We start from the raw sequence: 18,463 nt of genomic DNA on the forward strand, positions 1-18,463 counted from the left end.
TTCCATCATAGTCCTCTCCCCTGCAGCGACTTCTCTGACCTTTGCACCACTGTTGCCATTTATGTTGATTAGAGGATGATTGTTTGGGAGAACCCTATTTACCTCTACACAAACACTAGCCTGAATTTAGGCTTCACATGTGAATTATGGGCTGTAAGCGGCATCCTATTTCCCTGCAACATCTACTGGTGTTTGCTGAAAATGAAAAGCCTTTATATAGCACAGACCATCAGAGAACCATCACAGAACCTTTTGGGTTTAAAAGTATACCTTAAAGATCGTCCTGCCACGGGCAGGGACATCTTCCATAACACAAAGTTGCTCAAAGCTTCTTTCTATGTGGCCTTGAACACTGTGAGGATGAGGCATCCACAAGTTCTCTGGGCAACATGTTTTAGTGCCTCACCACTTTACAGTAAAAAAACCCCAAAAAATCACCTAATATCTCATCTAAACCTGTCCTCTTTAATTTTAAAGCCTTTATTCCCTCATCCTATCACTACATGCTCTTGCAAAAAGTGATCCTACTGCTCTCCTGAAGGCCCCCTTGAGGTACTTGCGAGACCTCTGCTTCCAGATTGTGGCAGCCAGGCTCTGGCTCTGGTGCCAAGGGATGTCCAAGGTAGCCCCTGTGGCAAGGGTTACGCCTTGCAGCCGCAGCACCTCATAAATTTAACTCCTGGCAGCAAGAGGAAACGAACCAGCAGTGTGTCTGGGTTGAACTCACACCCAACTCCAAATCCCTCCCATGGTCTTGCCACAATGGAGCAGCAGGGTCCCTGGGCCGCTGTCCTCTCAGGCTCTTCCCCTTGGCCCTCCACCCTGGGAGACACCTAGCCTGTTGTTCATGGCCTATTGAAAACCCTGTTGCCCTGTTTCTGAGCCATGAAGGTTGGCCAGCCTATTCTAGTCAAAACAAAAGGGATTGTGTCTTTGGATCTCAGGCTCCTGATGTCTGAAAAGTTGCTTACTAGTATTTCATTATTATTAAAAGATTTCATTCTTTAAAATTGAGCGCCGGGCTCCTTGCCTAAAGTTCTTACGTGTAGCATCTAGCATAACCCTTTGGGTAATTTCCAACCCAAACGTGGTATTGACAGCATTTGGTTATTTTCCATGTGTCACTGGATGGAGAGAAAAGGCTGTGTGTTTTGAATGGCTGGTATTTCACAACGGGATTCAGGTATGAGCTGGGAAAAGCCTGCCTCACCCTCAGCTGCTCTGCTCTTTGTTGCCCTAATTAAAGTTTACTCTGGTAACCTAGGGAATGAATTAAGAAACAAACTTAAACCAGTCTCACTTGTTCACTTGTGCAATGGTGTCCTTAGAAATTCACAGGGAAAACGTTAAAACACAGCACAGTAGAGATGTAATTTTGTACCTGTGCCCTTGTGTCTCTCTGATTGCATTTCTCAACCTGGTATTTTCCTTAAGGTACTTGGTTTCCCAGCTTCTGAAAGCAGAGGGTTGGTTTGGGGAAAGGATTTGGGGAAAGGCAGGACAGGTTTTCAAAAAGACTGGAATATCTCATCATGTAGTGTATATAATCATGGGAAGTTCCTTTTCTCCAACCTTACAAGGCTTGAAGATTTTATGTTGTACTTCATTGTGCAACACAAGAAAAGTACCTCAGGAACAGAAATGTCTTTTATTCCACTCCCCATGTATCTGATGCTTTATTCCCTCAGGCACTACTTGTTTGCCAAAGGATTGTTTAACCACTGTTTGACAATTTCCAAATGGGAAAAAATGCTGGGTTTCATCCAAAGGAAGGGAGGAGCTTTTTGAAGTTTTGTATTTAATCTTGGTTAAAAGTAAACAACTTTACCCTTTCAACATTAGTCATGCCTGTTGTATAAAGTATGGTGTAAAAGTGCTCAGCAAAGGAGCGCAACGTTTTTCCATACTTTGTAGTTATTCACATTTGCATTGGGGATTGAGTTGGATCAAATAACTGCTGGATAAGATGTATGGCAAGAGGGAGACATCACAGTGGGGTAACTGAGCTGGGTAGTGGGGGTAGTGGGAGAAGCAGCACAGTTCCTTGCAGGAGCCAAGGTAACTGGAGCAACCATCAGTCCACATGCTGCACCTACATACCCACACCCGGAGTGGGCAGAGTGTCCTCTGCTGTTTTGCGAAGATTAACGTGTCTTCACAAAAGGAGGCATCCGGGGACATGGGGAAACAGTGCCTGGCCCACCCCACAAACTCTGCTGGAAGAGGCACGGCTGTGCAGCCAGGCCTTTTGGCAGGGACAGAGCTTGCACCTCAGTACGGGGGCTTGCCCTCCCCAACGAAACCCTCCTCTGAACATAAAAAACACGACTGTCCTGAAAGCACATACTGTATCTCGGGGAGAAACCCCTTCTGCCGGTGGAAGAGGTGTCTGCCAGCAGTGCCAACAAGCCGCGGGTGCACAGGCGGTGCGAGGGCGACAGCAGGCAGGGGCCGGCGGGGCGCGGGGGACACGGCTGCAGCGGCTACGACGGCGGGAGGCGCGGGGAGCGCGGCCGGGAGCGACGGGGAGCTGCGGGCTCTGCCCGAGCCGTGACCCCGCTCCCCGGCCCGTCCTGCCTTCCTCGGTAAAGGAGGGCAACTCCGGAGCTGCCGCCAGAAGCCGGCAGGAGTGCCCGTCGCGGCAAGAGCAAGGCTCCGATCGCCAGCTCCTACTCGGATCGAGCACGCCGCCTGCTCTTTTACTGGCCACTTTGCAGGACGCGTATTAGAGAGGAGAAAAAATAAAAAAGGAAAAAAGCAAAGGAAAAAAAAAAAAAAAAAGAGGCAAAATAGGGAATAAAAAGAATGACCTACTTTGAAACAAGGGAAAAAAAAAAAAAAAAAAAGCGCTCTCTGTCAAGGTTTTGCTCCAATTGTCTGTGCGCCGTTGCATAACCAGATCGGGAGCTCCTGCCTGTGCCCAGCGAGGCCGTGAGCCTGCCCCGGGGCAGCGCGGTGCCGTACCCCGCTCCGGGCTGGCTCCCGCCGCCACCACCGCCGGGACAGGGCGCACGGACAGGGCGTGGGATCACCCCCGAGGCGGGGGCCGAGCGGGAGGGCGTCCCCAGCCCACCGAGCGGAGCCGCGCTCGGGTCCCGCCGGATCGCCCCGGGAGCCGGGGCCGGGCACCGGGCGCAGTCCTGCCCGGCGGGGGCTCCCGGGGTCAGGTTACCGGGACGGCCGCCGGTGCAGAGCGGGGATATCGCTACAGACATATGCAAACGTGGGCACGCCGGGGTTCGCTCGCGGCGGCGGTGTGAAACCATCCTTAATGCGGGGCTGGCTCTTTGGTTGAGGTTTTTTTTCTCCCCTGCTTCCCCTTTCGTTCTCTTTCCAGCTTCTCCTTTTCTTGGATCCTCGCCTGTCTCCTCCCACAGAACGAGAGAGAGAGAGAGAAAAAAAAAAAGGTCACGTATGTTTGGAAAAATATGTAGGTCAGTGGAACATTCCCTGCACTTGTGCACAGGAGCCGGGGCGGGAGAGCTCCTCCGCAGCCCTCTCGCTACCCACCGCCCCAGCCCGGCCCTCCCGGCGCCCACGGCGGGTAGGGGGGCGCCTAGCGCCGGGGTCCCTTTCCCCCTCCCTGACCCATTTTGAGCACAGCCTCGCGTTTGGACTCCCCCCGGCCCTCAGCCCCCCACCCAGCTCCCCCCGCTCCCTGCCGGAGAAGGCGACGAGCGGCGGAGGAAGCCGGCGCGGGAGATCCTCGGCCGCCGGCTCCGCGGCTGCGCCCATGGGCGCGGGGCGCGGGGCGCGCCCCCGCAGCGCCGCCGGCTGAGGGCGCGGGGCGGTGGCCCGGCGGCGGGGGCAGGCGAGGGGAGGCGGCGGCGGGCGGCGATGAAGGGCCGGCGGAGAGGATGCCCCCGCCTCGCCCGCCGGGCTCCAACTTCGCGGAGAACTATCGGCCCCGCAGCCCCCGCACCCGCCCTGCCTCTCCAGGCCGCGCGTCCAACTTAATGCCCCAGCGGGAGCCCCAGCCAGCAGAGCCCCCGGCCCCTGGCCTCCGCACCCCCCCGCAGCAGCCCGGGCTCCCGGCGGCCTCCCGGTGCCGGCGGAGCCCCTGGCCCCGGCGCGCGTGGGTCCCGCGGCGCCCGGGGCGGCGGCAGCGCGGCATGCGCCCCGCGCACCATGAGACAGGGCACCGGCACCGGCGGCAGGCAGGAGGCGGGCAGCGTCCCCGGCTCTTCGTCGGCGAGGAAGAGTTTGCCGGCTCCCGAGGCCGGCCTCCTGCGCGGCTGGAGCAGCGGCGGCCGCTGCCGCAACGGCACCGGGAGGCACCGGAAAAGCGGCGGCATCCAGCTCGGCGGCACCGGCACTAGCACCGGCGGCGGTTCCCGCGCCCAGGTGGCCACCGCGGACAGCAGCAGCAGCGGCGGCGGCGGCGGCGCCTGGGGCTTCCCCGCCGCGCTCCCGCAACACCGGCACCCCAGGTAACGCGCGGCCGTGCGGCCCCGACCCTGCCTCCGTCCCGAGGGGCGCCCGGGATGATTTGTGCCCCTCACCCGCGACGCCAGCCCGGGGGGCGCCCGCCCGGGGCACCCACGCGGGATGCTCGGCCACGCGTGACCCCCGGCGGCGGCGGCCGGGGTCAGCTCCGCGGTGCCCCACGCTCCGCGGGGGTGACGGACGCGCCCGGTGGTGCGGGGCGGCATCGGCTCTGCCGCGGGAAAGTTTCCGCGGGAGCGCGGTTACGTGCGGCGGGTCTGTCCCGGCCGCGCTGCCGGGGTCCGGCCGGGCGGGCCCCTCCGCTTGGAAAAATAAGTTGCCCCCTAAGCAGTCCTCCTCCCCATCTCGGTTTGGTGTGGTCGGACGTTTCCTGACTTTGGGGGTTCGTATAGGCTAGACTGGACCAGCGTCTGCGATGCGAGCGGGCGGTGTTTGCTCGAGGAAAACTTCCAGTAAGACCAGTGGGGTTTTTGAATGGGCGAAAGCTCCTGGGGGGAGCAGAGGCTGTGTCGTGTGCTGGGAGAGCCCTGCCGCTGCAGCAGCCCTGCGCAGAACTCCCGCGTGCTTGCTTCCGTGTGTGGAACGGGGTAAACCTTAAATCCACGGCTGAACGGCAGCGCCGGATTCACACGGAGTTGTGCCGTGGTGCTTTCCTCTATGGTCACTAGCCTGATTTGTCAATTAACAAGCACGCTCATCCAGAAACTTTGCTCCGTGCTCCTTAGCTGTCTATAGGATGGCAGCTTACTTTCACTCAAGTGACTCAGAAATAATTAGCGGTTATAAGCGTTACAGCCAGCAGAGGAACTTGGATTTTTTCATGGCGCTACACCGCCAGAAGGGCTGTAGGGATCTCTCAGATGGGGACCGCCAACCTGAGCATTCAGTTCAACAAGTGGTTGCCTCTTGAAGTGGAAAATTATCTCATTTACCCCAGTGTGAGATGTTAATGCACTAAACTGTGGGTTTAGTTTGTTTGGTGGTACTAAATAATTAGAGTTCACAGTGTCCAGACACAGCCAGCTCATCCACTGATCCGCGTCTGATTCTGAGAGCTGTCAGCTGGTGGGGGGCCCAATCCTGCATACATTTCAGTGGATGAATATGGACACAGCGTTGCTCTGCAGAGATGGCCAGGAGTATTTGGAGAATGCGATTGCCAAACTGTACATTATTTCACTGGAGATGTGAAAATGAAGGGTTTCTAGAACTAGGTATGTGACATCAGGGTGATTTCCCAAGCTGGCAACGCTTCTGTGCCCCTCACCAAAGACTGGAGACAGTGGGCTTGCCTAAATTAGTTTTCCCTCACAAATAAAGGTGCCTTCCTGCATGTTTGCAGGGTTGAATCCACACACTATACTTCGCAGAATTACGATTTTTTCCCCCAAATCTCTACCCTGAAGCATGCAAGAGCCCTTGAAGGAATTCTTTTGTTTGTTTGTTTGTTTTTTGTCACAGGCAGCAATGTTGTCTACAGTTAAAATAAGCTAGTGCATTCTAGTACAATGCTCTGCTGTCAGGTGCTTATGCATTTGCTAAGCTTGAGCCTAGGCTGATATTTTCCAGGTTGGGTGTCTGCTGAAGACAGATTATCTTTGGAAAGTTTCAGATCAAATGGTTTGGTTATTTCTGAGAACATGGTAAGAAGATAATTTGTTCTTTGACCACGTATTTGATGAAGATGATTTAGGTATACATCCCGCATTAGGAGTCCTTCATCTGTCTGGGAATCTGAATTTTTTCACTGTGCTAAGAAACAATTTTTTGAGACTTGAATTCTTGTGGCGTCGTGTTTTGGAGCAGGGAAAAGATATTTGGCTTGGGATCAGTCTTGTGATGGGGGCGTGCCTTATATTGCGCCTCTGAGAATCTTCTAGAATTTCTCTCCCGTATAATTTTATCACAATGCTCAGGGCGTGTGCTCTTGAGAGAGGAATTGTTGAGGGCTTGGCCATTGCACTCACTCAAGGTGCTCTCAGCAGAAAGCATGCTGAGCATCCCAGCACTGTTAAGAGCTGAGCAACTGCTCCTCTTCCTGGGAAGGATGAGGGCACTCTAGTTGGTGGCTGATGAGCTGAGTGGACTTTTCCCCCCAGTTGTTCTTTCAAGGTGTTGCTTCTGCAGTGAGCACAGGAAGGAGAATTGAAGACTTTCTCAACTGTGTCTTCGGTGGTAGAGTGTGTCTGGTGATGTCATGGAAGGGTAGAGGAGGAAACTGTTTAATTAACTTGAGTGGTGACAAGAAATTGTGGGACTAGAAGTGTCCCACTTCTGAGAAAAAGTACTGGTGATGGATACATGGAGAAACTGAGCAGAGAATTGAGGCAAAGGGTTTGTGAGGTCATAGATGACAAATCTTGGGAACAAGCTGCAGGGAACTGTAGGTAGAGATGGTAAACCCAGGCCAAGAGAAGGAATGGTGGGAAGAAAGAAGTCGGCACTTGTTGTCTTACAGGGACAGGAGATCTGAGCATGCAAAAGCAGTGATTTCCAGTCTTTCAATAACCAGAGCATGGTACTACTACTTTTTCATCCTTCTCATTTTCCTCCCCATATTGCCTGCTGTGTGTTTCAGCCCCTGCCTCTGCTTCTTTGCCTCTCCCCTGGATCAGTAAATGTCATACAGTTAAAAATACTAGTCAAATATACATTTTATGTGCATTTAATTGCTTTACTTTCTATCTTACATGAACTTAGGTAACTTCCATTTGTGTTTGTAGTTTTGTATCTAGGCTCTTAGGGCAGATGCACTTGAACTGTAGATTTTGTAGAGGGGTCATTATCTGTATAAAAAAAAAAAATTCCTGGATTTGGCTTAACTGTCTGTCAATCCTTGATCTTAATAAAACTTCTTGAAAAGGTAGGCTGAGGCCATGCAAATATTTTAGCTAATTTAATTCCGTCAGTAGTCTGCATCAGCTGATAGACTGATTTCGTGAGTCTGAGTACTGAAGTTTGAAAAGGAAACAACATGTAATAGCATTTAAGGAAAATGCATAGATGGCGGTGGATTTATTTATGCCATGCTGCTTTTGGTATTGTTGGTTTTGGCAAGGACTAAGGCCATTGTGACATGCTATGGGACACAGAATATATACATATATATATGTGTGTAAAACAGTATATTGCCAGCTGAATTCAAAATTACAAGAGCTGCAGGGCAGGAAAGGCAAGGAGGTGACAGGGGATGTGGGTCATATGGGCTCATGCTCTGAATAAGGGGCTGAGAAGCTGCAGATGTGGTTCATTCTTTGCTCCTTGCATTGATCTTATGGTGGTTTGGGGATGTTGGCAGAATAGGTTGAGGGATTTAGGGGAATGGCTTTTTTGGCCTTGTCCACATAAATTCGATGTACAGTTTGGGGATAGAGGGATAAAAACTGGGTTTTATGCTTCTCTTCCTGTGTCTCTTCCTCCTGAAGGCAAACCATGAGGCACAGCAGATTGCAGCCAAAACGCTGGTTTTAATGACACTTTGGTAAAGACACTTCTGTTCCTTTATCCAAGGACCATGGCAGAAAACAGTGTCTGTTGCAGGCTGCCTGCCACGCTTGGGAGGAATAGTCTTATACATCACCAATGTTAATTCTAATCCCGCTCCAGTCTGAAAATCCATCTGTGACTTCAGAAAAATAAAGCTCTCACAAAACTTAGGTTCCTGGTGAGCTTGGACCTTCGTTACTAGGAAATAGTATTGCCATAGTATAATACCAGTATTATAGTACTCCATCTGCCTGCTATTTCTTGTCCTCTCCTTTACCTGCAAGCGCTTTGAGGCAATGCTGTCTCTTTCTCCTGTGTCTTTGTGGCAGGTAGCATGCCTTGAGTGTCAGGATACTCCAAAAATGACCATGTAAATGGTGGCAACAGGGTGGATATCTAACCTTCTCTTGCTTGGGCACAAGTCTGTGTAAAACAGCTGGGCTTCTGCTGGCCTGATTATGACAGAAGGTGTTTTTTCAGCTGTTTTACTACCATTCTTAGGGATCTGCATAAAATAGAAAATTTCTAGCCAAGTGGAATGATGATATAAGAATAAAATCTAGAGGATATGTTTGTACATTTCAGATCAGAACTGAAATTTGGAAGTTCAGGTATGAAACCTCTCATTTAAAAATGTGCAGGAAGTGCTGGCATGACAGTGTCATCTACTGGGACATTTCAATCACCCTTTCTCCTTGAGTATCTTCATATGATATAATATGCATGCCATTTTTAAAATAAATAGAAGAAAACATATCTATAATCATATAAATTAATTGCTACAGGTGCCAAAGCTTAGACAAAATCTTCCACGGACAACTCAGGAAAAAAAAAATCAATGCAGTGTGCAGATGTGAGTTAGAAACCAAAGGGCAGTAGAACATTAAGATTGTTTTCAAAAGGATGGAACATAATAAAAAGGAATCCTCGTTATTTCACTGTCGCAGCTGTAGTGTGCCATGTCTTCAGTGTCCTGTGCTGATTCCCCCACATCAGAGACAGATCATGGGGAGCGAGAAGGTTTGGAGGGATGTAGCAAAGGTAATCAGAGAAACAGAGTGACTCCTGTCGCAGGACTGACAATGCTGATAAAGTGATGCAACAAACATTCTGTAAAATAAAGCAAAGCGTGGAGACGGCTAACCAGGAATGACTGATGACAGCAACAGCAGCAAAGGGCACTGGGTGAAGCAGGCAGTTGCAGGAATGGAAAGAAAAGGAGATGGCTCTTCACATGGCGTGGTCAGACTGCTGAGCTCCTCACCACAGGATGTGGATGCTGAGAGGTTACATCAGCTAATGAGGTGACTGGATGAGTTAATGGAAGAGAAATCCATCAAGGGCTATTAAATTTAAAACCACTGCCTCTGGCATAGGAAGTTTTGAGCTGCATATTTTGGAAGTTTGGTGAGTATCCTGGAGAAATACCACCAACTGGTTTGCCTTGTTCTTCCTTGTTCTTGTACTTGCTCCTCAGCACCTGTGTCTGGCCATGGCTGACAGGGGATGCTCAGCCAGGTGGTCTCTCTGTCTCTGCTGTGCAAAACAAAGTGCGCCAGCATCTGGCCTCCCTCAGTTCCCAAGGCCGAGATGCTACTGGTGGCTCGTACCTTCCCTGCTCAGGGCTGGCCTCATTACAGTACATCTGCCATGGAAGGGGCTCATTGGGAAGGGCTGGATGAGGTGCCCCAAAGAAGAATTAAGGCATGGTCCAGAACCCCAAAAAGCAGTGTACGCTGCATGAACACCCTCCGTGATGTCCTGTTGTGGAGCGTGGTGTCCTGTTGTGGAGCTGTGCTGTCATGGTGAGGATTATCTTCCTGGGTTCAAGTAGGTTCAGAAAGCAGTTCATTCAGGGAAGCAATCCCACCTGAAGGCATTGAATAACGAGATACAATGCCTGGCTGAAGAAGTCCCTGCAGGGAGACTTTAATACTGCTACATGCCTGCCCTGCTGACACAGGCTTCCCCAGCCTTCCCGGCTGCCTGGTGCCAGGGAGAAGATTTGGGCCAAGGTGGTCATCTTCCCTGACGAGGTGTTGCTGTAAGTTAGAGTTTCATCTGTCTCTACAAGACCAGGCTTTGGCGTTCTGAACTGAGAATGAGAGGACTGGGAATTAAATTTCTTCAGCTATCCACTGCATTTAAGCAGTGGTTAAAACAAAAATACGGTGTGTTGAGTGCTGTTTAGTAAACCAGACAATATGCTTAATCATCTGAAAGGCATATTTTAAAGCTGTGGATTGTGTTTATGACGGCTGTGCTAAACCGAAGGCTGTATTGCTGTTCACTTGAACAATGGTCAAAGCACAATGTACTAAAACGCAGCTCCACACTGATGGTATTTTGCTGGCTTTTGGATGAGGTCTATTGCTATTAAAACAACAAGCACCAATCCCAAACTCAGCAATGTCTGAAGTCCTTCTGATGGTTTCTTAAAAATTTTAGATGCTAACTGATACAGAGACTCCAATGCAGCACTTAATGGAGCTCACAACTGCCTAGCTGTATATTTTTGGGCTACCTTATGTAATAAAATGGCAGGCCCTTGCACTGCCTGCACAAACAAGGTTGCATAAGCAGCCTGGGGAAACAGCCGGAGCTTCAAGAGCCCTCCTGAATCCTGCACGTCTTGTTTGATCTCATTTAACATTATTTAATAAGCAATATTAACCTTTTCGTCTCTTTCCCCCCCAAGTTATCTGGAACCAGTGATTCTGACTTAATTTCATGCACAGACCTCACTTTTTAGAGAAGTCATCAAACTTTCCACTCAATTGAGCAGCCTGATGTCTGGGTAGCCTTGAATTTTCTGTAATCAGCACTCAATCTAGTTAAAAATAAAAAGACATCAAAAACAAAGCCTTGAACAGGAAAGTACTTGTTTTTCACTCTCATTTCTAATTTGGTAACCATTCTTAAAGTTCATCACTATGGTTTGTTCTGTCAAGGGATAAACAATTTATTATTCAAGCAGCTTTGGGGTTTTTTCCTTTAAAAACAGACAATACTATTCAACCCCTGGGAAGAAAAACAGCACAAGAAAATTGTAATCAATTCTAACAGGCTTGCAGATGGCAATGAATTTCTTAAGCATAATGTTAGCCCGGCAAACCATAATAATTGAGTTTGATTATTTACTATCCTTTTATCATTGATAAAGAGACCACACTGCTTTTCTCTTGATTCCCTCTGTTAGGTGTGTCACATTTTTAAGCTGGACAACAATTTTAATAAGGCAGCTTCCACCTGTAATCTCCAAATCAACAGGTGGATGTAGCCATGCAAAACCTAAGCATTCCTGGTTGTCTGATTGAGTCAGCAGCTGAATAAATATGAATTTGAACATGTCCTGGACCTATTGGTTTGGGTGGGGCACCTCTCCTTAATACTTCATGGGAGAATTGACATATTTCCCATGTGCATAGGAATGGTGTGCTTGCAAAATCTAGTCAGTAATAAATACTGTGTGCAACATGATCAGCTAGAGATAGGATGTTTCTCTGTTATTTCTAATTCCCATACAAAATACCTGTCTTGGTGTTTTTATTGGTATGGATTTTACTTGTGGTATTTTGTCTGTTCCTGCTTTTGACATATAAAACAGGAAAAGGTTTTTAATTGGAGGCTCTGCTTTAGACATACCCACATTCGGTTACACTTCTAGTGAGGGTTCTTTTAGTTTATAATTTATAAAGGGGACAACAGATACATGATTTCTACATGGACCATTAAGGCCGCTATTTACTTAGGCAAAATCTTCATCCTGTTCATCAGATAAACAACGAGTTGTCTTGATTTGCTTTATCTTTGGCTGTGAGGATGAGAAGAATATTTTATTCTCCAATCTACTTTTTTATGCTTTCTTTTTCACATAGTAACGCAATATTTGGGAAAGATTGTTTCACATAAACAGCCTAATCAAACAATAGTTCTGTAAAGCAGCTGGGTGCATTTCCAACGATTTCAGCAGGAGCAAAACTGATGAAAAATAAATAGGTCACTCATAGTCATTCCTGTATTTATATTTTTTTATAAGAAGGACTGAAGAATCTTCTTTGTATCTGGGCTGTCACTGAAGTCGATGGAAGCTTTGCTGGAATAATTGTGAGCCTTTAATTTGATTGTTTGTGGAGTGGCACCAGTCATTTTTTTTTAATCTTTTTTCTTTCTTTCCAGCACAAAGGATCTTATTGTCAGCTGATGCACACTGATGTTACTCAGCTCGTTGTAACAATTACATTTATACTGCCTGGCTTCTAACATCCATATTTATTAAAAAATGCATCATCTTTTTCAACAACAGAATATCTCGCTGTATCTTTCTGTTACTGAAGTAAAAGAAATGAAGCTGCATTTGGTCCTGCTGTCCTCATTAAGGCAAAACTCCCACCGAAATCAAGGAGAGTTTGGCTGACAGATAATTACTGATTCAAGTTTCTGAAAGGACTAAACTTTCTGGGTTTGATTTTTTTATTATTATTTAATTTTACCTCACATTGTATTCTAACTCTTCCCTCTCCTTTCATATTTCTAGTTTTGTATCTTTAGGTTCCTTTACTAGGATCTTTTTTTTTTTTTTTTTTTACTTTTCTCAGGTCTTAGGATTTTCTACTTTCCACCTTTCCCTCCCCTCCTTTCTTCTCTCCTCTGTCTCGCACGCTCTTTCTGTCTTTTCTCACCTTCACTGACTACAGCACTGTAAAAAGTTGATATACATCCTACATGTTTCCAGGAATTTCATTTACCTTTAGACCCCTTCTATGTACAGGTGCTTATTTTAAGGTGCTTGCCTTAGGGCAAAGCAGCAGTTTGTAAGATTGGTGATCCAGGCAGAGATTTATTTGCACAATATTCAACTCAGTAATCCCTCCTCTTCTTCTGGGTAGAATTGCCTCTGAAGTATTGATGCAGGATTTCAGCAGTAAATTGAGTTTTGGACTGATAAAATAAATATTTGGCATAGTATTGCAGTCAGAAAAAAATACTCACGGATTTTGAAGTCTGTGTAAAAGGGGTTTTGTTGAGGGTGACAAAACTGGAAATCTCCAGAGAAATGGGTTTTATTCATAATTCTTCTACTGTGCAATGTTATGAGCTTAGACCACATACATAATGCTTTCTCTGCATCACTCCTCTGATCTGTAAACTAGGACAGCTTTACAGACTATTGTAGGGTATGAACAATTCTGGGTGCCAGTCATAACCAGATATCAGAGGGGGACACAAAGCAGGGGGCTCTGGGATGATAAATACGCCATTGACAGGAAGACGAGCTACAGTAAGGGGGTTTTTTGGGCATTGATCCACCTCCGTGGTTAGGATACATCAAGGCAGCACCTTGTCACTTTGCTTCCAGCTGTGCAACACCTGGTGGCTTTGGAGCTCTCCTGGGCTGTCACGGCTCCATTGGTGTCCTACACAGTGGCTCGGGTCACCCCCAACCCTGCTACCTCTTAATTGTTTGCATTTTTCAGATGGAAAGCATTTGGAGAGTGCCAAGTATTGTTATTTTCTTGCAAGTCTGACTGAAAGTCGCGTTCTTTTTCAGAAGACCTAATTCATACTTGTGAAATAAATAGTAGGTGTATGGCTTCTTAATGTATAGTGTAGTATTTCAGGCTAAAGTTATCAGCTTACTGCTTCTCAGCATCTGGATCCCTGCAGCCATACTTCTTAAAGTAAAAGACATAACACTAAACTCACTTATTTTCCCTTAAACACATTTTCTCATATGGGAATGATAAAATAATAATTTTTCACGGTGCCCAATTGCCTGTTATTCTGGCAAACCTAAAATGAATCAAAAACTGCAGGCTATATAGAGAGAGTAATGACAGTTAAAGAAGCATTTCTTCTTTGATGCAATTTCTGTTTGATTTTCTTAAAACCCTCCTCTTCCAAAGACCTATTTCAGCCACATCTGAACAATAGATTTATTGTTGTCAACTGAATGAGAAATTTGATAAAGATAGCTTTTCTATTTCCATTAAAAATAGATGATTTTTCAGAGCACTGAAGGATATAAGTTCAATTTTTAATTTTGAATTTCACATTTCATTTGACCAGTCTATATATATATTTTTTCAAAGTCCTAATTGGCATTAGACTTGGCATATTTCTCTGCATATTTTTTCTCACCATATTTTTTTCTCAGTGTGAAACTATTAGTGGGTCACTGCTCTGGTTAATGAAAGAGAGCTGACATTCTTTGTAAGTTGTGTTTAAATATTCCTCTATGCAAATTTTCCCCTTTAATGAAAAAAGTTTAAAGAGACATCTTAAAAACATTTCTTTAACAGTGTTGAAAAATGCAGGTTACATTCATTCAAAATCTATGATATCTGATGGTGCAAGGTGATGACACATTTCAAATTTGTTACTCTATAATTAAGAGAGGATTCCATATAGGAGATGTAAGCATAAAAATTGGGTATGGCTCTTCGTGATACTGCTGGTTTTGCTGCTGAATTCTTCAGTAGTTTTGTTAGAGTGTATAATCAGTTACGCTTGTGCTGATTTAATCAATTATTCTTGTGTACAAACAAACAAACAAACACACTCAAACCCCAGCTAATTTCAGACTGTTTTTGAAACATCAGAACTAGAGATTTCACTTACAATGAAAGAAAATATTATTTTCGAGCCTCTAGAATAATTTTAAAAATGGCAAAGATATATTTGGGAATTATCATAGTTTTGGGTACCAGCAGCTGTGTATCCTTATGCAAAAGTGGATTTGGCTGAAAGACCGATTCATAAATATTGTGTTTGAAGATTGCAGCAAGCTTTCATATTTGCAAGAGATAATGTAAAATGTGCAACATTTTTTTCTTCACTCCAAGAAGTTTGAGTTTAAACAGCTTGATCTCCCAAATCTAATGAATAATGGCCAACAAACAAAAGTATCCATGGCTTCTTGAATCGTGGGGGCTGGAGATCATTCTGTCTGTGGAAGCAGAAAGGTCAGCCTGCTGTGGTCAGTTGAACACCCCTCCTGCATACTGCCAAGCTGTGAAGTGGCTTGGAGGTGGAAGATGCCGATAAATAACTTGACACTGGCATTCCATGACTTCATATCTTGTGGTCTGAGCTTCCAGGCAAGCAACAGCCTGCTCCTAGCTGCATTGCTTGGAGAAACTAAGGGAGTTAGGGAAACGTCTCGTTTTTCTGCTGGAAAACAAATCTATTTTTTCCCTTTTTTGTAGTCCTCCTCTGCCTTGATCTGCTGTTTGGGGAAGTGAGGGGTGTAGCGGGGGAGGTAAGACTTATCTTTGATCTGATGGCTCCTTTCGTTCCGGGCTGCTCTCCAGGAAAAACTTTTTCCCCCTTTGGGACACAGCGCTTTTCACGGCCGAGGCTCTGCAAACAGGAGTGCTACGGAAGATCCTCAGTTTGCCTGACATGCGTTTGACATTTTAGCACAAATTCAGCAGAGCAGCTATATTCAGGTAAACACTTAAGCACATGCTTTTCATTACTCAGAATTTCATCTGAGTTTCTTTCCTGAATATGGAAAGACTTAAGCACATATTTAGGGGCTGAATAGGTCTCCAGTCTGACTCATGTATAGAGCAGCGAGGATGGGTTGGATGGAAAGGGAGCAGTCATCGCGGTAGCACGGCAGCTGTGAAGTAAGATGTACTGTCTGAAAATCAGCATGATACAAAAGGGGCCTTGTTCTTATGGGAGGCTGCTTTTTGTCTGTATATAGTCTCAAGAAGAGGAGCAAGCCTAACTTTCTGCTTTCATCTACCCATTCGTTCCTCTGTTTCTCCTTATTTTGAATTACTCTGCATATAGCTTGAATGATGTGAAATAGGTTTATAATTAGAATTTTTTGGTTGCTCTGCAACCTCATGTTTGTCTGTTTTAAGATTCACCCATCTGGCACCCCAAGAAGAGGACAGTGTTCTTTTGCAGAGTACTTCTGGCTATCTGCATGTAAAGACGGTGCTGTATGCTAAGTCCTCTGAAGATTTCTCACATCGCATCAGCCACAGAAGGTTTCTGAAATTTATTAAGTATTTATCAGCAGTGAACACATACCCCAACCTTTTGGCTCCTTCTAGCTACTTCATTCATGAAAAATGTTTGTTCACAGTTTTGTGTTCAAAACTTAAACTGACTCAGGCACTGATGTAACCCTTCTTGTGTCTTTTGAGGATCTGAATTATGAATCTAGATTAATGTTTTGCAACACAGGGAAGGAAAGAGAAAGGCACTGCAGAGATAGCTCAGAAATGGTTCTGCTGGAAGGTTGTTTTGGTGAGCCAGATCTTGTCTGTTCTTACACATCTTTGCTGACACTAGCCTGTGTAAGGGCACAGTGGTAACTTCCTGTGACAGATGTGTGTTGTGTGCAGGTTCTTTACTGGCAATACTAAACTCTTTCCCTGAGTTGAATGAGCTATCCCAGCAAAAAAATGTTTCAGGGGAGTATAGTAAAGTTGACAGAAAGATATTTCCAGCATAGGGTTCACTGAAAGTTCTTTCACCTTCCTCACTGACAGTGTCCCTCAAAATTTGGAATACAGATTACACCTGAATAGAATATGGATATTTGGGTTCAGAACCTCAGCTGATGAATAGCCTTAGTTGTTGCATTTCTTCTTGTACTTTGACTTGAGTATGACTACAGTGCAAGTCGCATTTTGGGGGGATTGTAATGTAGGAAGTGTCTCACTTCAGGCCAGCCCTTTTTTTGCATTTTATTCTGGAGTTAATAATGTTTTAGATGTTTCTTCCTAGTCTTGTTTCCTAGCTAGTCTGCAGGTTTCTTTTGGAGGAATATATTTGATGTGAATCTCCTCTCACTTTGCCAAAGCATGACACCTCTTGCAAACCATTGTCCTAAAGAACAAAGCAGTAACTGGGAGTCACAAGATGTTTCTGGCATGAACTCAGGCAGCACTGCCCATATAGTGTATTTTTCCATTTAAGACTGATTTCCTATTGCTTCCTCAAATCTTACCCATTTTGGCTAAAGCCATAGTTGCAAGACTGCTTTAATCGATTGTATTTAATTTGCATGGAAGGGTTGTGGTGAAGGAAGGGGTACAGGTGTGTATTTTCTGAGAAACTCCTAGAAACCTCCCTGATGTCTGACAGAGCCAAAGCCAAGTTGCTCCAAGACAGAGCTGCTGCTGACCAAGGCAAAGCCAGTCAGCAAAGGTACTAATGATTTTGGGATAACATATGTAAGAAGGGAAAAAACAGTTACGGGCAGGAGTAATTGTGGCCAGAGAAGAGAGGAATGAAAATAAATGAGGGAAACAGCTCTGGAGACACCAAGGGCAATGAAGAAGGAGGGGGAGAAGGTGCTTCAGAAGCTGAGATGCCCCTGCAAGCTGTGCTAATGACCATTAGGCAGCTGTGCCCCTGCAGCTCATGGCGGTCCACAGGGAGCAGATATCCACCTGCAGCCTCTGGAGGACCCCATGTGACGGCAGGTGGATGCCCAAAAGACACTGTGGCCTCATGGGAAGCCCACAGAGGAGCAGGTTTCTGGCAGGACCTGTAGATCCACGGAGAGAGGAGCCCAGGGTAGAGCAGGTTTGCTGGCAGGACTGGTGGGTCTGTGGGGGACTCACACTGGAGCAGTCTGTTCCTGAAGGACTGCACCCTGTGGAAAGGGACCCTTGCTGGAGAGGTTAGTGAAGAACTGTAGCCGATGGGATGGGCTCCTTTTGGAGTCTTTCATGAACTGTCTCTGATGGGGGAGACCCCACACTGGATGAGGGGAGGGACTCCTTTCCCCAAGGGGCAAGCAGTGGCAGAGACGTGATGAACTGACTGCAGCTCCCATTCCCTGTCTACCCCATGCCACTAGTGGGAAGGAGGTAGAGAATCAGAAATAAAGTTAAGCGCAGGAAGGAGTAAGGGGTGGCAGGAAGATGTTGTTAATATTTGTTTTACTTCTTATGATCCTACTCTGATTTCAGTAGTAATAAATTAAAATAATTTCACGAAGGTGAGTCTGTTTTGCCCCTGACAGTAACTTGTGGGTGATCTCAAATCTCTCTCCTCATCTTTAACTCAGGAACCTTTCGTTCCATTTTCTGTCCACTGTCCAGCTGAGGAAGGGAGCAATAGGGCAGCTTTGGTGGGCACCTGGCATCCACTCAGGGTCAAACCACCACGTCTGTGTATGTCTGTGCTGCTACTGCAAAGGATGATGCTGTGTTACTCCCAACTCTGGACACCAGTGTCTCACAGTAGAAAGCTGATTTTCTGAAATTTAACCTTTTCTTTATGTGGATAGGTTAATTGTCAGCTGTTGCATTTTCCTAAGCTGGGTCGCTGTGCAGCCACAAAAGTTGCAGAGGTGGGAGGAAGACAAAGGATCGCCTTTGGAACCAGCATGGGTTTAAGCCACTTTAGAGTAAATGCTAAACTTTTTACATTTCTGGATATGAGGACAAGTGGGGCTTGAAGGGGAGCTGCTGAATGAAGAAATGGAGGCAAGGCTGAGACTGACTCAAGGTTTTGTACAGGTCAGGCAAGGACATGATTTACTGAGATGAAAAAC

General features: G+C 46.5%; 1 protein-coding gene across 3 annotated transcripts in view; it reads left to right on the forward strand.

Moving 5' to 3' along the window:
• The first annotated feature begins 3,837 nt into the window (after positions 1-3,837).
• The window catches only part of NPAS2 (neuronal PAS domain protein 2), a 105,308-nt gene continuing 90,682 nt past the window's right edge, over positions 3,838-18,463 (forward strand). For all 3 annotated transcript variants that reach the window (XM_066313681.1, XM_066313682.1, XM_066313683.1), the window contains exon 1: positions 3,838-4,430. In XM_066313681.1, coding sequence (XP_066169778.1) covers positions 4,129-4,430 — 302 coding nt within the window. In that variant the 5' untranslated portion in view covers positions 3,838-4,128. The remainder of the gene's footprint in view (positions 4,431-18,463) is intronic.

Source organism: Sylvia atricapilla, chromosome 2, assembly GCF_009819655.1.
Source record: "Sylvia atricapilla isolate bSylAtr1 chromosome 2, bSylAtr1.pri, whole genome shotgun sequence".
NCBI lineage: Eukaryota > Metazoa > Chordata > Aves > Passeriformes > Sylviidae > Sylvia > Sylvia atricapilla.